The sequence below is a fragment of the Orycteropus afer genome, unplaced genomic scaffold (assembly GCF_000298275.1).
Source record: "Orycteropus afer afer isolate SDZICR_OR568_19922 unplaced genomic scaffold, OryAfe1.0 scaffold00128, whole genome shotgun sequence".
Lineage (NCBI taxonomy): Eukaryota > Metazoa > Chordata > Mammalia > Tubulidentata > Orycteropodidae > Orycteropus > Orycteropus afer.
The window spans coordinates 1,476,750-1,497,251 of record NW_006921715.1 but is presented as its reverse complement, the minus strand read 5'-3'; the positions used below and the strand labels follow the sequence as shown (position 1 = coordinate 1,497,251).

Sequence of the window (20,502 nt, the reverse complement as noted above, 5' to 3'; positions counted from 1 at the left end):
CCCATTATCTGCAATGTTATCTATAATTTGTTATGATCCATGCAGTCAAATGCCTTTGCATAGTCAATAAAACACAGGTAAACATCTTTCTGGCATTCTTTCCTTTCAGCCAAGAGCCATCTGACATCAGCAATGATATCCCTTGTTCCATATCCTCTTCTGAATCCAGCTTGAATTTCTGGAAGTTCCCTGTCAATATACTGCTACGACCCTTTTTGAATTATCTTCAGCAAAATTTTACTTGTGTGTGATATTAATGCTATGGTTCGATAATTTCCATGTTCTGTTTAATCAACTTTTTTTGGAATGGGCACAAATATGGATCTCTTTCAGTTGGTGGCCAGGTGTAGCTGTCTTCCAAATTTCTGGGCATAAACTAGTAAGCACCGCCAGCACTGCATCTGTTTGTTGAAACATCTCAATGGATATTCCGTCAATTCCTGGAGCCTTCTTTTTCACCAATTCCTTCAGTGCAACTTGGACTTCCTCCTTCAGTATCTTGATCATATGCTACCTCCTGAAATGGCTGAATGTTGACCAGTTCTTTTTAGTACAGTGGCTCTGTGTGTTCCTTCCATCTTCTTCTGATGCTTCCTGTGTCATTCAATATTTTGTCCAATGAATCCTTCAATATAGCAGTTCAAGGCTTGAATTTTTTCCTCCACTTCTTATAGCTTGAAAAATGCTGAGTGTGTTTTTCCCCTTTGGTTTTCTAACCCCAGGTCTTTGTACATTTCATTATAATACTTTGTCTACTCTAGCCACCCTTTGAAATGTTCTGCTTAACTATTTTATTTAATCATTTCTTCCATTCAATTTAACTACTGTCTGCTGCAGAGCAAGTTTCAGAGTCTCTTCTGACCTCCATTTTGGTATTTTCTTCCTTTCTTGTCTTTTTTAATGACCTTCTGCTTTCTTCACATATGATGTTCTTGATGTCATCCCACAACTCATGTTGGTCTTCGGTCACTGGTGTTCAATGTGTCAAATCTCTTCACATGGTCTCTAAATTGAGGTGGGATATAATCAAGGTTGTATTTTGATCTCATGGACTTGTTTTAATTGTCTTGGCTTCAACTTGAACTTGCACATGAGCATTTGATAGTAACTTCCACAGTCAGCTCCTGGCCTTGTTTTGGCTAAAGATACTGAGCTTCTCCATTGCCTGTTTCCACAGATGTAGTCAATCTGATTCCTGAGTACTCCATCTGGCGAAGTCCACATGTATAGCTGCCATTTATGTTGTTGCAAAAAGGTATTTCAATGAATAAGTCACTGGTCTTGCAAAATTCTATCATGAGATCTTCAGCATCATTTCTATCACCAAGGCTGTATTTTCCAACTACTGATGCCTCTTCATTTCCAACTTTCACATTCCAATCACCAACAATTATCAATACGTCCTGACTGTACATTTGGTCAATTTCAGGCTGCAGAAGCTGGTAAAAATCTTCAATTTCTTCATCTTTGGCTTTAGCAATTGGTGCATAAATTTGGATAATAGTAGTATTAACTGGTCTTCCTTGTGTTGTTGTTGTTACTTGCCGTCGAGTTGGACCCGACTCATAGCGAACCCTCCTTGGGTTCCCGAGGCAGTATCACTACGAAAGTAGATTGCCCAACCTTCCTTCCAAAGAGTGGCTGGTGGGTTTGAACCTCCAGCCTTCTGGTTAGCAGTCAAGTGCCTTAGGCACTATGCTACCAGAGCTCCTGTAACTAAGATTAGGGTTGTTATGCTCGTTTGATACTGAAATCTCTCCAGCAACGCAACTTCTGAAGTCAGAACTTCAGAACTGAAGGCAGAACTTCAGAACTGAAGGCAGAACTTCAGAACTGAAGGCAGAACTTCTGAAAGTCTACAATAATTTTCTAGTTATGAAATACCGATACTGGAAAGAAAACAGGTGAAGAAGTAACTAAAGTACTAAAAGTATTCTATAATTAAGGAGACAGACTTGTTCTAAGTTGTCTAAACATATGAGCAATTTCTAAGTTATATTAGAGTTGAAGTCAGAAGTGACTGAGTATAATATAACAAAAAGTGTCCCCTAGAAACCTCAATATAAGGATTAATAATGTTCATTGTTGATTCCAGATTTATTTTTAAATGCACAAACAAAAATAAAAATACATATTCATTGAGGCAATTCTGATTCATGGTGATCCCATGTGTCCTAGGGTTTTCTTGGCTGTAATATTTATGGAAACAGATTGCCAAGCCTTTGTCCCATGGTACTGCAGGGTGGGTTCAAACTCTCCAACGATTATGTTAGCAATTGAGTTCTACCTTTTCTGGGCCACCCAGGGACCAGGGATCTAATTAAGGACAGATTGTGCTGCTTAATTATTGCTAAAATCATCGCAACATTTATCATCTTTTTGCAACAGTGATATATTATTCTTACAGCTATAAGATTGAGCCATCAAGCAAAAGTCAGTAACTGTGGCATATTCCATCTGCCTTCCTCTGAACTGTATCTTACCACAGGATGGACCACCTCCACCTACCACCTCTTCCCAGGTTCCTAAATGATCACCTCCCCTGTTTCTAACTATTCTCGAAACATTTCCTTGTAGGCGTATGGATGTTATCCTATCACTGACAGCTTTGTACTTCAAAAGAGATCTTGAAACATTCTTTGTGATGATGAATGTGACACCATTCCTCAATCTGTCTTTCTGGCATAGGAGAGTATATGGTTGTCTAACTGAAAATGGCCAGTATCAGTCCATTTCAGCTCACTAATGCCTAGGATATTAATCTTTATACCTTCCATTTCATTTCTGACAACTTCCAATAAATATTCCTAAATTCATACTTCGTACATTCCATATTCCAATTATTAATGGATGGTGCAGCTGTTTCTTCCCGTTTTGAGTTGGGCCCCATCAGCAAAGGAAGGTCCAGCAGCTTTACTCCATCCCTATTATTAAGGTCGACTCTGCTTTGAGGAGGCAGCTCTTCCCCAGTTACATTTTGAGTGCATTCCCACCTGAGGGGCTCATCTTGCAGCACTATATCAGATGATGTCTCACTGTTATTCATAAAGTTTTCAGTGGCCAATTTTTTCAGCAGTGGAAGGCCCCGTCCCTCTTACTAGTTTGTCTTAGTCTATTATGGCAGTCATGGATTTTTAAGCACAGTATGTGTTTACTTAAAAAAGTATCATACTTAATATCAACAATCCAGGAAAATATCATGTCCCTATGATCATTTGTAACCTTGGGACAAGCTGGCTACCCCACATCATAGTGCCTAGTCCGTTACGTGGGTTCATTATCAAGGCAAAAACAATTCATGCAGGGCACCCTCTGAGTTCTTTCCCACTGACAGAGGCCAATAAAAAATGTCTGGACTATCATTCAGCTACGTTCAGTAACATCTGGTAAGGCCTGGCTTCACTTTCACAGAAGGGGACTACACTCTGTGATGGTAGCCCTTCCTATCTGCGGCTTCTTTATTCATGGATTTAACCTGCAGAGGACCACAAATACTCCAGAAAACAGAAAGACTCCTAAAAAGCAGTGAAGTGGACAAAGCAACTCCTCAAAGACTAAGAGGTGTGCAAAGTGCTACTTATATAACATTTACATTGTATTCAGTGTTATAAGTTATCTGGAGATGACTGAAAGTTCATGGAGGATGTGGGTAGATTACATGCAATCACTTAGCCATTTTATATCAGGGATTTGCACATCTGTGGATTTTGGTATCAGTAGGGGGTCCTGGAACTCCACCTGCGGATACTGGGGCCAATTGTACTTCAAAGATAGGTTTAAGCCAAATTCTACTTTTCCACTGATTTTTATCATAAAATTGGTCTTTTCTTCCAAGCACAGTCTCAAGTCCCAGTTGAACTGTTTGGTACATCTTCATCTGCTAGGATCATGTTTATAGGTTTAAAATGTCAAGTTCCCCTTCTCTGTCAATCCTGTCTTCCTGCCTGGCCCCATCTCACAAAACAGCAGAAATGACTCCCATTAGGGTCTTTATAAGCCTCTTCCAGCACTGGCTGAGCCACACCTTCTAAATTTAGCTGCTTTAGTTTGGGTGTTGACTCTTCCCAACTGCTCAGCTGTGATATCAAATTTCACCAGCAGGGGCCATAGGCATTACAAGCGTTACAAAGTATCTCCAGATTCCTGGAGCAGAGGCTTCTGGCTGCATCAGCTGCACACCCAGAGGTAGATACAATGTATTCTGAGCATGTAGAGGTACAATGTAAACCTGGGAAAGAAACATTGTGAGCCAAGCTCACACAGCACAGACACAGACACAGAGGGACAGAGGCCCACAGATACCTTCAGACACACTCCACGGAGCAGGTGCAACAGAAAGTGGTCTGAACCAGCAAGTACCTACACTGAAGAGCTTTGACCACGGAAAGACTTCAGGATGAAACAGCACAGAAGTGACTATCCTAGTTTTCAAGCAACAGGAATAATAAAGAAAGAGAAAAATCAGTATTTATTAAAAAAAAAAAAAAAAGAGTACAGAAAAAGCAACCTAAAACTCACTGCCATCGAGTTGATTCCAATTTAGAGACCCTCATTGGGTTTCCAAGACTGTAATCTTTACGGAAGCAGATCGCCGTACTTATCTTCTGTGGAGGGGCTGGTGGGTTCAACCTATTGACTTTTGGTTCGCAGCCAGATGCCTTAACCGTTGCGCCACCAGAGCTTCTCAGTTAGTATGCGTGCTGCTTTTCCCCTGACACCAGGAGCAGACTGTAAGGCTGAACTGACCACAACCACTTTTCCAGGCCCCTCTCCCAAGGGCCTGCAATCGCCTCCACAGACATGCGGAGTCAAACTGCACCTGCTGGCACCACTGATGCACCAGGAGACTTCAGGCCAGGCTCCCATCACAGAGTAATGATGGTTTCTGTTCCCACACTGAGCCTGCCCTAAGTTCCCAGGAAAACAAGTTTAAACGGGAATCCTTATTGAAAAGTGTACACGGGGTTCTGGAAGCTGGACCCCCAAATGGTATGCCAATGTTTATGATACAGTTAGTACTCACCGCCATGAAGTCCATTCCGACTCACAGCGCCCCTAGAGGACAAGGTGGAACTGCCCACAGGGTCTCCAAGGCTGTCAGTCTTCACAGGTGCAAAGCCCAAACCACACCCACTGCCGTGGAGTCCATTCTGACCCACAGAGCCCCTAGAGGACAGAGTGGAACTGCCCACAGGGTCTCCTAGGCTGTCAATCTTCAGGGAAGCAAAGCCCAAACCACACCCACTGCCTGGAGTCCATTCTGACCCACAGCGCCCCTAGAGGACAGAGTGGCACGAACTGCCCCACATGGTCTCCAAGGCTGTCAATCTTCACAGAAGCAAAGCCCAACCCACACCCACTGCCGTGGAGTCTATTCTGACCCACAGCGCCCCTAGAGGACAGAGTGGAACTGTCCCACAGGGAGTCCAAGGCTGTCATCTGTACAGGAGACTACTTACTATATCTTTCCCCCGCAGAGTGGCTAGTGACTTTCTGGTTCGCAGGAGGGCACTTAGCCACTGCGCCACCAGGGCTCCTTCATATAGTTACTCCACATACTCATTTCCCTGAGAAAAGGGTTCCCACGATGTGGGAAAAGGTTAAGGGCCACACACCAACACCAAATAAAACCCTAAGGGTAGCCCTGCAGGAGCCATGAGGAGGAACTACTGTGACAGCACTGCGTCCCTGCATGACAGTGCACCGATGAAGGGACTCCCAGGAGGCCCAGCAGCCCAACACCTGAGCCTGGAGAGCAGGAGGGGCGAGCTTGGCGTGCGGTGAGCAGGTCACCACTCTAATTCATCAGCACCGCAGCACGGTGACAGCACTGAGTTACCAACATACTGTCAGAGGTTAGAAGCGATGAGAACATCCCAAACTAGCCAATCAGATTCAAATGATAATTGTTAATGCAATAACTTTTGTTTAAACCTGTTTTTATCATGAACCTTGCAAAGCGATGCCACACCACAGCCTGCACGTCCTCAGGGTAGAGGTCGGCGCCATAAACATGGGCAGGACACTCCCTCCAGGCTGCCAGTAGCTCTTACTCCAGCAGGCCCTTACTTAAACCATTGGCTAAGAAATTTTCTATAAAAACTCAATTTTCAAGAGTTTGGCTGCTAACCAAAAGGTCAACAGTTCAAAACCACCAGCCAGTGCACAGGAGAAAAGACCTGGTAAACTGGTCCTGTAAAGACGACAGCCTAGAAAACCCTATTGAGCCAGTTCTACTCTGTCCCATGGAGTTGTTGTTGTTGTTGTTGTTATGTGCCGTCGAGTTGGCCCCAACTCATAGCGACCCCTCCTTGGGTTTCCGAGGCAGTATCACTACGGAAGTAGGATTGCCCAACCTTCCTTCCGAGGAGTGGCTGGTGGGTTTGAACCGCCAGCCGTCTGGTTAGCAGGCAAGTGTCTTAGCCACTATGCTACCAGAGCTCCCTCATGGAGTTGTTAGGAATCAGAATTGACTCGATGACACACAACACAGGTGCTTTAACCGATGTGTAACGATCCCTGCTGCTGCTCACTTTTACTGAAGTCAACTCATGGTCACGTTTCCTCCCTGTCACCAGCCCCACTGTCAGGACAATGGCACTTACTGTAGGCATAATTCGGCTCCTCACGCAGGCCATGTGCTCCTTAGGGCTGCAGGGTGATCTCACCAAGCACGTGGGGTCCTAAATGCCAGTCTGGATGGAAGCCACTGAATGCACGATTTTAGAAATGCAGCAAGCACAAGCTTTACAGAAACAGAAAACGCATGAAAGTGACCAAAACCCAACAACAGTATACTGGATCAAAGACCTGAACGTAAAACCTAAAACTCAAAGACTACCTACCAAAGAAAAACCAAGGACAAACCAAGAGATTCTGATTAAGGAAACAAATACACTATCAAACCTACCTAAAAACACAGACACCAGAAGACAGAACAGATGACTGGGACCTACTGACAATCAGATACTTGTGCACATCAAAAAGGAGCGCTGGTGGCATAGTACCTGAGGCATTTGACTGCTAACCAGAAGGGTGGCAGTTCAAATCCACGAGCCACTCCATAGAAGGATGACTGGACAATCTATTTCTGTAAAAATTTATCACCTCGGAAACGCAAAGGGGGTTGCTATGAGTTGGACTTGACGCAATGGCAGCAAGTTTGTTTTTTTATGCATGTCAAAAGATTTCACCAAAGGAGTGAAAAAAGAATTCACAGACTAGGGAAAAAAAATTTGGCAACAACACATCAGACTAGGGACTAATCTCTAAAATTTATAGAAAACTTCAACAACTTAACAACAAAAAGATAAATAATCCAGTTAAAAAACGGGCAAAGGACATGAATAGACACTTCACCAAAGAAGACATTCAGGCAGCTGACAAACACATGAAGAAATGCTCACGATCACTAACCATTAGAGAGATGCAAATTGAAACAACAAGGAAACGTCATCTCATCCCAGCACTAACAGAAAAGTTCAACAAGATGGAAAATAACAAATGCTGACTAGGGTGTGGAGAGACTGGAACCCTTATACACTGCTGCTGGGACTGTAAAATGGTGCAACCACCATGGAAAATGGGATGGTGCTTCCTTAAAAAGCCGGAAATAGAAATACCATATGATCCCGCAATCCCATATTCTAGAGATATAAGAGCCGTGACACAAACATATAGGCACAGTCATGTTCATTGTAGCACTGTTCACAGCAGCAAGATGGAAAAACCTAAATGCCCATCAACGGAAGAATGGATCAACACACTACAGTCCATACTCACAATAAAATAGTACACAATGTTAAAGAACAACAATCAATCTGCAAACATCTCACAACATGGATAAACTTAGAGCATCATGCTGAGTGAAATCAGCCAATGAGAAAGTGGAAAATACTGTATGAGACCACCAGTGTAAAAAGTCAAGGAAAAGATTTCACAAAAAAAGAAATATTCCTTGACGGTTACCGGGGTGGATGGCGAAGGGAGGGTTAACCACTGACTAGCAGGCAGACACACAGTAACCTGGGTTAAGCGGGGGGGGGGGGGGGGGGGGTGTGTGTGTGAAATCACCACCACCAACAAAAACCTGAGACTTCAAAGTAATTGTGAGCTTGTGGTGGTCTCTCTGACGGCATCCCCAGTTTCACAAGAATACCCCTTGTTCTGGTTACCTAGTGCCACTGTGACAATATACCATGAATGGGATGGCTTAAACAAACAGGAGTTTATTCTCTTACAATTTGGAGGCTTTAAGTCCGAGCTCAAAGTGTCAGGCTCTAGGGGCTGGCTGAGAGCCCCTCGGCCTTGGGCTTCAGCTCTGCCTTTAGTTCCCGGCCCACTGAAGCTGGAGGCTTTTCTTCACTCAGCTGCTGGCTGCTGAGGCAGACCACATACCCAAAGCAGCTACTCAGCTGCTTGTGGTAGATCCCACCATGGAGCTGACTGCCTTTCTCATCATGGGTAATAACTACTACCAGCTGCCCAGCCACTCAACCAGGCCCAGACAATTTGACACAAAAACATAACCACCACACCCCTCATTACCCTTGGACCAAGAAGGTTAAGAAATTCTAACATAAGGTACTACAGGGGCTGTGGGAAAAGCAATTTAAAACAAAACACAAAACTACAGAAATGAATGAGCGGAACACAAATGACAGTACCATGAGCACTAGAACAAGTCCCGGGCACCACCTCATCCCACCTGCACGACAGCTTAGGAGGCAGGCGCTGCCTCGACCCATCGTGCAGGGAAGGGAGGCAGCCAGAGAGACGGCTGAGTGTGCCATGGGGACTCGACACAGCAGGCCAGCTGCAAGGCCCACCTCTCAATCACACCACACGGCCTGACCGGACTTCTGCTCCCGATGCCCTCGCCCTCCCACTGCAGCCACCCAGGGGTATTGTTATGCTGACGGTGCTCTCGACACTTTTATTTGACAGAGCAGAAAACAAATTCAGAAATAAAGCAACTTTTCCACATTGTATTTAAACAAGTGAGACATGGGATCAGGATTTTAAGTCAGGTTTGCCTCACTCCAAAGCTCAGACCCTGCACCGCCTCCAACCTTAGGCAGAATAGCCGATGGCTGCTTGGGACCCTTCCTTACAACCTGTCTGGGCTCCCCGTTCAGGGAACACTGTTTGCTCTCTCCCATAACACAAATGCTGCCTTCCTGCCTAAGCCCTCCCAGCTCCCCTGGAGAAGCGAGCACAGCACCACACGCTAGATGTCATAGAGTCGCCAGAAGCATGGCGAGCCCTGCATGCAGAGTGCAACTGCGTCACTGAATTTTCACGGCTGTGACCTTTCAGAAGCAGGTTGCCAGACCTATCTTCCAAGGTGCCTCTGGGTGGGTTCAAGCCGCCAACCTTTCAGCTAGTGGTGGAGCGTTAACCTGTGCCCCTCCCCCAGGGTCTTGTTTCACCACGTGCTTCACTTTAAACATTCAGCTCCAAGGATCAACTTCACTCTAGTCCAAGTCTGCACGACTCTGTAGAGGAAGTGCATTTTATGTTCACATTTTCTCAACATTTGTTCCCTTGTATTTACATCCCTGGTAAAATGAACTTCTCCACACCTAGTCTGACACTTGAAGGGGATTTTGTAGTTTGGTTTTGTTTGAAAAGAATGTTTGTTAAAATCCGTGAACAAAACACTACTTTACAATCAATCCCATCAGTCCCATCAACCCCCTCTTGTGCAGCACAGGGAGGGTGGGGGAACCCCCTCTCCTACAGCACAAGCCAGCAGGGTGGGGGTGGGGGAGTCTGGACTCAGCCAATGAGTCGACTCCTGACGTGCAGGCACAGAGACTCTCAGCGAGGCTCAGGCTCTAGTCATGCTCACGGACAGAGGTGACCATGCTCTCTGACATCACGGGGGTATCTGAGGGGCTTTGTTCTGTGCTCTGAACACAAAGCAGGGTTTCTCAATCTCAGGACAACAGACACGTGGGGCAGAAAGGCTTCTACTGTGGGGGCTGCCCTACGCATCGTAGGCGGTTTAGCAGCATCTCTGGCCTGGATCCTGTACCCCGCCTCATTCCAGTTACAACAAGAATGTCCCAGACCCTGCCAGTTGCATCTGAGGGGCAAAAAGCCAGGGAGAAGCACTAACGTGGATGCAGACACACTACATGCTCTCTGTAGTCTGAGCCTCTCATGTTAGAAAAGTACCTCGCTGGATTCCACTTGAAATCACGACAGTTATCTTCAATATACGGGTGGTTTAACTGAACAAAATGTTAACACCTGATGATCCGTTCACATCTGTGCACACCTCGTCCCCACATTCCTGGTCAACGTTTTCAGCTACAGGACTATGCTTTCAAAAGACCAATCCCATTAGTGCTTTGAGAACGGTGTTTTATATAAAGAGGGTATCTGTATCATAAAGTACACCGACTGTTCCCGCCCCTGTGACAGCATTATCGCCTCGGGACAACGGCTGAGTGGGGTTTACTTGTAGACTCTTCTCTGGCCCCTAAGGTTTTCACACCACTGCTGACTCAAGAAGACCAAGCCAATTACTATAATGAAATGCACAAAGACCTGGAGTTAGAAAACCAAAAGGGAAGAACATGCTCAGCATTTCTCAAGCTGAAAGAACTGAGGAAAAATTCAAGCCTCAAGTGGCAATACTGAAAGATTCTATGCACAAAATACTGAATGACGCAGGAAACGTCAAAAGAAGATGGAAGGAATACACAGAGTCACTGTACCAAAAAGAACTGGTAGATGATCACCCATTTCAGGAGGTGGCATATGATCAAGAACCAGTGATAATGCAGGAAGAAGTCAAAGCTCTGGGAATTTACAGAATAGCCACTGAGATGTTTCAGCAAACGGATGCTGCACTAGAGGCACTCACTCGTCCATACTAAGACATTTGGAAGACGGCTACCAGGCCAAGTGACTGGAAGAGATCCATATTTGAACCCATTCCAAAGAAAGGTGATCCCACAGAATGTGAAGTTATCAAACAATAGCATTAATATCACATGCAAGTAAAATTTTGCTGAAGATAACTCAAAAATGGTGGCAGCAGTATATTGACTGGGAACTCCCAGAATGCAAGCTGGATTCAGAAGAGGACAAGGAATGAGGGATATCATTGCTGATGTCAGATGGATCCTGGCTGAAAGCAAAGAATATCAAAAAGATGTTTACTTGTGTTTTATTGACTATGCAAAAGCATTTAACTGTGTGGATCATAACAAATTATGGATAACACTGAGAAGAATGGCAATTCTAAAACACTTGATTGTGCTCATGAGGAACCTGTATACGGACCAGGAAGCTGTCATTCAAACAGAACAAGGGGATACTTGCATGGCTTAAAATCAGGAAAGGTGGGCATCAGGGTTGTATCCTCTCACCATACTTACTCAATCTGTATGTTGAGCAAAAAATTCAAGAAGCAGAACTATATGAAGAATAATGCAGCAGCATCAGGATTGAAGGAAGACTTACTAACAACCTGAAATATGCAGACGACATAACCTTGCTTGCTGAAAGTAAAAATGACTTGAAGCCCTTACTGATGAAGATTAAAGACTATACTCTTCAGTATGGATTACACCTCAACACAAAAAAAATTAAAATCCTCACAAGCAGACCAACAAGCAGCATCACGATAAATGGAGAAAAAAGACTGAAGTTGTCAAAGATTTCAGATTTCATATTACTTGGTTCCACAATCAACATCAATGGAATAGCAGTCAAGAAACCAGATGTTGTATTGCACTGGGCAAACCTGCTGCAAAAGACTTCCTTAAAGTGCTGAAAAGCAAAGATATCTATTTGAAGATGAAGGTGCGCCTAACCTAAGCCAAGGTATTTTCAACAGCCTCATCTGCATGTGAGAGCTGGACAATGAATAAGGAAGACTGAGGAAGAGCAGATGTTTTTGAGTTGTGGTGTTGGCAAAGAATAATGAAAATTCCATGGACTGCCAGAACAACTAACAAACCCGTCCTGGAAGAAGTACGGCAGAATGCTCCCTGGAAGCGAGGATGGCCAGACTTCATCTCACCTACAATGGTCACGTCAAAAGGAACCATTCTCTGGAGAAGGATCTCATGCTTGGTAAAGTGGAGGGTCAACAAAGAAGGGGAAGGCCCTCAATGAGATGGACTGGCACAGCGGCTACAACAACGGGCTCAGGTACAGCCAGGATTGTGAGGCTGGTGCAGGGCCAGGCAGTGCTGCGTTCTGTCGTACACAGGCTCGCTATGAGTCAGAGCCGACCGACGGCACCTCACGACAACCACAACTGCTGACTACACTGCGCTGGAGACACGTAGTCACCTGAACAGTGTGAGAGGGGCGCCTAAACAGGCTGACGTCAAATGGAGGCTTAGCGGCTCACAGGCATTTAAAACCTCAGCCAATTCTGAATCCAGAGCACCCAGCTCAGTTAATATTGAAGCAAGCAGGCCGGTGAATACAAATAGCTAGGGACCCCGAGAGGCCAGTTACCAGAGCCCTGCTGCCATGTCAGTGTCTCTAGCCCAGCAGAACTGATCCCTTTTGGGGTAGGCGACCACACTCGTCAAACAATGGCAGCTTGGATGTGAGAGACACAAGAGTGAAAAGAGCTGTTTCTCAGTCTGCTGTCCAATGACAGAAAACAACAGGCCTACAAAACTCAGCTTTATCTGCAGTCATTAAAAATGGAGAAGTGAAAAGCCAGTCAAAGCAGAGCCCTCCAGGTCACGACATCCGCATGGGTTCAGGGTGTGGGTATGCCCGGATGAAGAGTCCGAGTCTGAGGGGGCTGCATCCATGTTGCTTAAATCACACCAGCTTGAAAGAAAAGCCACATACATACCACGGGATAATTCCGAATGACTTCCTCAAGTTTAGGGTTTAGGAAAACAGTGATTTAAACTTGAGAACAACAGGACTTCTATCATTTCTGGTTTATCTGAAGCATTTTGAGGGCTAGGATATAATTCTGAATGCATTAGTCTAGTGTGGTAACATGCTAACAAGTGAAATTATGAACTGAAAGCCGTATCACCTAGGGAAATGAAACGAGAGTACCGCTTCCTGCAAATAAAGCACAGCAGGACCAGATGAGCTATTAACAACAACCTGAGCCCGATGTGGGTGTCGAAGTGCCCAGAGCAGAGCGAAGGAGCACTGCAGCCGCCTTGTCTACCTGTAGGAGCCCCAGAGCTGACCCTTGAGCGACTGAGAAAGGGGAGAATCAGGGGCACAGAAACTCCCCCTCCACCTCAAGTGGGAGCCAGGACTCTGGCCCTGAACCTGCTACCTGCTGTTCAACTGGAAGTGATGGTGCTGGCGGCTGAGAGAGGTAACCAGGCGTTATTCCAATGTTCACACCTACAGAAGCTTTTATGTGGACCCTTTCACTGACAACTGACAAGAATATAACACACTGTACACTGTGCAAAACAAAGTGTCATCATCTAATAAATTAAAGGTCACCCTTTTACTAGAGTGTGTGTGTGTGCACACACATACATACACATGACGAACCCACAAATGGGCTTTCATTTTCTTGGAAAGTCAATCCACAGAACACCTTTTCCTATCAGATACATTTAATAGCTTTTAGACTCGTTTTTGTAATCTCTGGCTCTCAGAAAAACGTAGACACTCTTGAGAAACTCAGGAATTATTGCTGCTTCTGGTTCCCTGGTCCCTGATGACATCAGATAGTACATTCAAAACAAGATTCCACTGGTATAGTTGTGAAAACAGAAAAAGCACTGTACTCATTTTTCAATTTAGCAATAAAAACCTCTGTGCATCCTTCAACAAGAAGTCAAGTGGGACGCTTCCTGCACCCACTCCTTTCCTCCCACCCTGGGAAGGACCCGGGCCCAGGGAACAACAACTCACCTGGATCACCTTATAGAAATAGGCGTACTGCCGGGCTGTGTTTTTGTACTGGCTGAAGATGTCGTGCACGGCTTGTGTCGACTGCAGATAGCGGACCTCATCTTCTTCAAAGTACAGCGGAGTGTCGTACTCACTGGGCAGGGTCTGAATGTAGGGCTGCCAGAAAGAGTTAGGGCTGGCCCTCTCACACAGCAGATGAAAGGCCAGGGTGATATTCCCCATGGCTTGCAGAATTCGGTCTTGAGAGTATAAGGGCCCTGAATTAACCCAGAAGTGAACAGCATTAAGTCCCACAAACGTCTTTAACAAGTCCATATTCGAGACATAGTTTAAAGCTATAGAACTAACTGCCATGTCTTGTATGATTTACAATCCTGTGTGTTTCTTTGGGCCCTCTTGTATTAGGTCAGATTAGGCACATCTGTCCTGAGGACACCTCATGTGGATTTGGGGGACTGTTTCCCCAGTTGAGAATGACACCCAAACAGGACCCTCAGCTCCACAAAATGCAATTGTGTGTGTGCCTACTGCACTTTGCCTTGAATGAACAGTCAGAAATCATTCTCACCCAACACTGAATTTTTGGCAGATTCAACCGTCATCAGTAATTTTCGTGGAACCCACAAAAATAATTCTTCGGCCTGGGGAAAAAATAAGAAAATAGCAGCATCATCAAAGATGTTAACATTTCAGTCCAGCTGTGTCTGTGGTCAGAAGGCCAATCAGACATTGAACACGACCTCAACTTCTCCGTAGGGATACTACCTCAGACCCCCAGGAGGGGTCACTATGAGTTGGATCTGACTTGACAGCAGTGAGCTGGGTTTTTTGGTTTATCACTACTTCATTTCTAAACACCAAGTGTATGTAAGAATGCAAGGATTCAATTAAGTAAGTCAATAAATGAGCAGAGGCATACATTACAGTAAGATTCCAGTACAAAAACTAACCTACCCGAGGGCACGTGGTCAGAAAAGGACTTTCAACTTTAACTTAAAGCAAGTAATTTGGGATAGTGAGCACAACTGTATCTTTTCTGAACTTGAATTTTTAAGTTCTAGAAACAGAGAAATAAAAAAAGAGTCTGCCCCAATCAAAACCTAAATCTACGTAAACTGCTCCTACTGTGGAGGTTTTGAAGCCAAGGGATGTTCACGCCAAGCTAGACACAACAGCACCAGCAAAAGTGTAGGTTTACTGGGTTTTTTTGTTTTGTTTTGTTTTGTTTTGTTTTGTTTTCTGGCCAAAGGAGAGGATTCGTTTTACTAAGTTCCCCATGTGTGCATCTTTACAGTTGAAACGGCACGTAGGAGACAGACCACAGCTAAGACACTGTGGGCAGCATCTGAACAAATGATGCTAGCTTCTCACCAGACATGACAAGACAACAGGTGACATGTGGTCACCAACATGTATTGTGTGAATTATTCATATATATCTTGTCCTTAACTAAAGGAAGGAAGAGGTCCTTGTCTTGGGGAGACTCTGGTATGAGTACAAGTATGGTAGACAATTTGATGGGTATCTGATACACCAGTATATGATTTATCAATGTAACAATGAAAGGTTAATTACAACTTGACCAAAAATGTCGCTGAAGGTTTGAGGGGGTCCAAGTAACACCTACTTACTCTACTCAAATTCTGAACTAGACAGACATAAGAATACAGCAGACTGTCTAGCCACCCAAAATATCACCTGCTGAACCCCAGAATTAGACCGACATTCCCACCTAGTTAAAAGCAGAACCAGAGCCCCAGCAGCCTCCCCACAGGAGTCTACCTGGGAGACCTGCAGCATGGGGAAGCTTAGCAGAATGAATGCATATGAGCAACCAGCTCCCAGAGAAAAAGGCTGTAACAGCCCAGTTCTTTCTCCCAGACTCTCACAGATCCAGTGCCACCCCACCTAGGACAGGTGAGGGTGGGTGGAGAGGGCTGGGATAGCAGGTGCTGGGAGAGCCCCATGAGAGGAGGACCTAGGGGGTGGGAATGTCAGTGGAGTGGAAAAGTGGAGAGAGGCCAGGATGGCCGGTGAGGGGGGTGGCGGAGAGAGGCCGGGATGGCCGGTGAGGGGGGTGGCGGAGAGAGGGTGGCGGAGAGAGGCCAGGATGACAGGTGATGGAGGAGCGGAGAGAGGCCAAGATGGCCGTTGAGGGGGGAGTGGAGAGGGGCCGGCATGTCAGGTGAGGGGGGAGTGGAGAGGGGCCGGGATGGCAGGTGAGGGGGGAGCCCCATGAGAGGAGGACCTGGAGGGTGGGGGGATGTCAGGTGAGGGGGGAGCCTCTTGAGAGGAGGAGTGCCCCTCTCACTCAGCAGTGAGGACTCTCCCCTCCTTTCCTATTCTCTGCTGCTGTTGCTATTAAGTGGCAGCTCCCACCACTCAGTTATTCACTGTAGGAAACTGGAGAGCATCTTTACACAGCCCCTCACCCCCACAGCTACCCCATCACAAGGCCCCATGTGCTCTTCCTCCACATGACCCTGAGTCTACATCCTGCTCTTCATTCAAACTGCGAAACCCCGTGAGGCATGCTACAGTCACCTAACAGAACACGAGCCAGCCTGCTGAAAGCCACAGGTTAACCTGTAGTTCCCAGGATGGTGAGCTGAGGGGCCGCCCGGAACAGGGCTCAAGGTGCCCAAGCAGGCTGCCCGTGGGGCGTGGCAGCAAGCCATGTCCCATCCCCTCACCCGGGCACTCCAGGCCACCCCACGCTTGGAACCCACTCAGACTGCTCCCACCGACAGCTTAGGACTCACCTTGATGTCTCTGGTTGCTCTCAGACCAAAGCCCTCTTCTCTGAAGGGAGCCATTTCAAAACCCTCCACTGAGGCCCCATTGGCAGAGGCCCATCTCATCAGTTCAGGAAAGTAATCTTCTCTTTTCCCATCAAAAGTCACAGACAGACCTAGATCAGCCCATGTGTTAGAAAATAAGAGCTACTTTAGGGCACAGACCACACAAATTGCCCTCAGAAAATAAAAACAGACCTTGATCAATGCTGGAAGGAGCCCTGGTTCCATATGATTAAGGCATCCAGCTGCTAACCAAAAGGTTAGCGGTTCAAACCCAACAGCGCTCTGAGAGACAACAATGAGGCAGTCTGCTTCTGTAAAGATTGACAGCCTAGGATACCCTATGGGGCAGTTCTACTCTGTCCTCTAGGGTCACTATGAGTCAGAATTGACTCAAAGGTAGCAAGTTCAACATTGTCCTAATACTCCAATCCTGCAACAGTCAAAATGAAACACCCACATCGTCACAGTACATAAGCAGTGACGTATGAGGCAGGTTAAATCCTAAAGTCCCTGCCAGTTATAGAGAAATATTTACTACTTAGTAGGTACTGTGAGCGAGCTCTGGTGGCGTAGTGCCTAAGGCACTTGACTGCTAACCAGAAGGCTGGCGGTTCAAACCCACCAGCCACTCCTCGAAAGGAAGATGGGGCATCTACTTCTGTAGAGATACCACCTCAGAAACCCAAGGAGGGGTCGCTATGAGTCGGGTGCGACTCATGGCACATAACAACAACAACAGGTCATGTTTTTAACATATCACGCATATGATACCACTTACGTGAATTTTAAAAATGCCTATTACTATCATGTATTTTGCTACTACCACATGTTTTGGGATCCTCCATTAAGTAAGAAAACCTTCAGAGAAAAGATAACCAATGTGGGTGGGACAGAAACTGACCAAGGTGTGGGACTGCAAGGGGATCTGCAGGTCTTCGTCCTTCAAAGCCAATAGAAATCCAAACAAAGGACATGGGGAGGGCGAAGGAGCAAGCCAGCAGATGTGCAAGAAGCAAAGGAAACTGACACATTCAGAAACAGTTACAGAGATCCAAAGGCACACGCAGGAGATCCGGTCTGTAGTGTGGCCTAGAAGAGGAGCAGAAGTGTCCTAGGTGAGGGGCTGGGTGTGCACCTGAGGCCCCTGCCTGTGGCCTCCCCATCACAGGATGGCAGACAGTAATGGCTGCCACAGGGCGGTGTCACACAATCTGTCCAGAACCTTGCTTAATGAAGGGAAATGACCAAGTCAGGGACACACCAAGACACGAGCCACTCCTCACTCACTGAGAACTAACAAAGGCGCTAACTTAAGTGTTAGTTTCAGTAAGCGTATCTACACAGAACAGAAACAAAGGACATACAAAAGTCCAGGCTCCCTACACCCCTCCAGGCCCATCAGCACTTCGTGTGAGTAACATTATGAAGGGATATGCTGTTGACAATTTGGGACTGTGAGACCATCTTACATCGACGTGTTTAAAGATGTTTAAGGTAGAACAGTAAAAAAATCAACAAGGAAAGACACAGATTCTCCAACTTACTTTTCGGATAAGATGGGCGTCTGAGGAGCTTTGCCCCACCCTTCAAAAGCCTGCTCCTCACACAGCTGCTCCTTGGACTCAGGGCGACCCTACACACCCATATGTGTTTTGTGCTTTATAGAGCAGAAACAACAGGCATAGTGAATGAGCACTGTCAGCCTGACCCTAGGTGTCAGTCAGCCCCGCCTCCAGCCTGGCTGAGAAGCCAAGACCTGCACCAAAAGAAAAGAAAACCAAACCCACTGCTGTTGCCGCTGAGTTCATGCTGACTTACAGTGACCCCATGTTACAGAGTAGCACTGCTCCACAGGGCATTTTCGGGGTAACCTCTATGGAAACAGAGAGCCAGTGCTTCTTCCTCAGCACTGCTGGGTGGGTTCAAACCGTCAACCTACAGGTAAGCAGTTGAGCACAAACCCTCTGTACCACCCAAGGAGCACCCTCTGCAAAAACACTGCTTACAAAGCATAACTATGGCTCTTCTTAGTCAAGATGTGATCAAGTGAATTATAAACACTCAGGAACACATTCACCAATCAGCATGTACCTGCACGTTGACCACACACGGCTTTACGTACCCAAATGGGAACACAGTACAGGAACCAGACCTAAGCGTGTGTTTCATAAAGTAAAAGTAAATGAACAAAAGCTGTGTCGTTTTAGCCCCAAGATACAAACTTTTTTCTCCCTGGAGCTGAATGTCTCTACCTCTCCCAAAGCAGGTGCCAGCATCTCCAACGCAGATTGCCCACATCTCCTCCTAGCCCGACAGCCACGGGTGCGTGGCACGCTGCAACCGGGGTGCCTCTCAGAGCCTTCCTCACTCAGGCTGTGTTTCCACGTGACGCTATGAAACGATGATGACTCTAGGAAACGTACCTTTTTGCTTTTTCCGTATTTTCTCAACAAGAGACCGGATCTGCACATATTCCTCCCATTCCTTCCCCGGGCCTGGGGCAGGGGTGCTGCATCCTGTAACAACATAAAAGCCGTGGGACTGAGACGCTGCTTTCTTTCAACTCAACCTGTGGGTCTTCAGAAGGAAAAGGATTTGGGTTTTGTTGTTGCTGCTGATTTTTTTTTTTTTTTTTAGTTTAATTCATTTCTTATCATTGTTCAATTCCTCCCCCTGCATGGGTCAATGCATTCCGCCCCCCCGCAGTGTTCCCTCTCCTTCCCTCCCACCCCTGGCAACCAACAAAGAACATTTCCCTCCATATATAAACTTTTCCTTGACCTTCCACAACGAACTAATACTGTTTTTATCCTTCTGTGATTGACTTATTTCACTCAGCATGTCCTCCAAGTTCATCCACATTATGCGGTGTTTTGCAGCTGCTGCTTCACTTCTAAACGACTGACACTTCAGCCGGGGCAATAAGAAGTGCAAGTCAGGTATACTTTTCCCAGCACATACTAAGCCCTGTAAAGCCTCTTATTAAACTGTGCCTGGGATGTGCATGTGAGCGCCGAGCCTGTGTGCACCTTTTCCTTACTGCTCTGACAAGACATTCCCCAGGACACACTTGCAAACAGGAACACAGAACAGCTGAGATGAACACACATCTCCGAAAATGTTTCTAGGTGGCAAGAGAGAAGGCCACATTCAAAGCCCGCATTTCCTTCTCATTAAGCCCTGTCACAATGGCTCTCTGAGGGAACCAGTTAAGCTGGACATAAAGACAATTAGTCACCAGGCTTCTCAGGTCCCTGTGTAAGACACTGCATGAAGTACTCTGGAGGAGTCATACAGAGCCATGGCTCCATCTCTGCTACAAACAGGCTGACTGCTGCAGGGCCAGCCCCGCCGGGGTCTGGAAAGGCGGCGGGATGAGGACGCTGCCGGAAGCTCGTTCTCTTCAAACGGTTGTGTCAGTTTAGAGAGAACCTTCTGCCCCTGCTCGTGCCGAACACTTTGCTTGCCAAGGAAAAGACTCTTTGTGGTAAAGCACTAACAGTAACTAGTTATGTGCTAACTCTTACCTATTAAGGCTAATTAGTCTCACCTTTGGTCTATCAACAAAAACTTACTGGCCCTGGTGTACAGTGCTGAAGAAGACAAAAGCCTGCCTCAGGCTGCTTTCAGGCTAGTGGGGGAACCAGGTGACAAAGGGAACCTCCCTGGGGCCAGTGCTCTGCGTGAGCACCCCTGCCACACTGGTGGCTGCCGCTGCCTGCTCTCCGTCGCAGAGAAAGCTACGTTTATACTTGAGGTTTAGCCTGTCCCATAACCTACACCTAAGGGGCCAAGGAAACAAGGCGAGGGCAGTTAATACACC

At 46.3% G+C, this 20,502-nt stretch overlaps 1 protein-coding gene across 1 annotated transcript in view; it reads right to left on the bottom strand.

Moving 5' to 3' along the window:
* The window catches only part of SETD3 (SET domain containing 3, actin histidine methyltransferase), a 115,522-nt gene that overhangs the window by 72,782 nt on the left and 22,238 nt on the right, over positions 1 to 20,502 (bottom strand). The window contains exons 4-7 of the mRNA XM_007944609.2: positions 19,103 to 19,195; positions 16,641 to 16,789; positions 14,447 to 14,519; positions 13,879 to 14,135 (exon numbers count right to left, since the gene is read on the bottom strand). Coding sequence (XP_007942800.2) covers positions 13,879 to 14,135; positions 14,447 to 14,519; positions 16,641 to 16,789; positions 19,103 to 19,195 — 572 coding nt within the window. The remainder of the gene's footprint in view (positions 1 to 13,878; positions 14,136 to 14,446; positions 14,520 to 16,640; positions 16,790 to 19,102; positions 19,196 to 20,502) is intronic.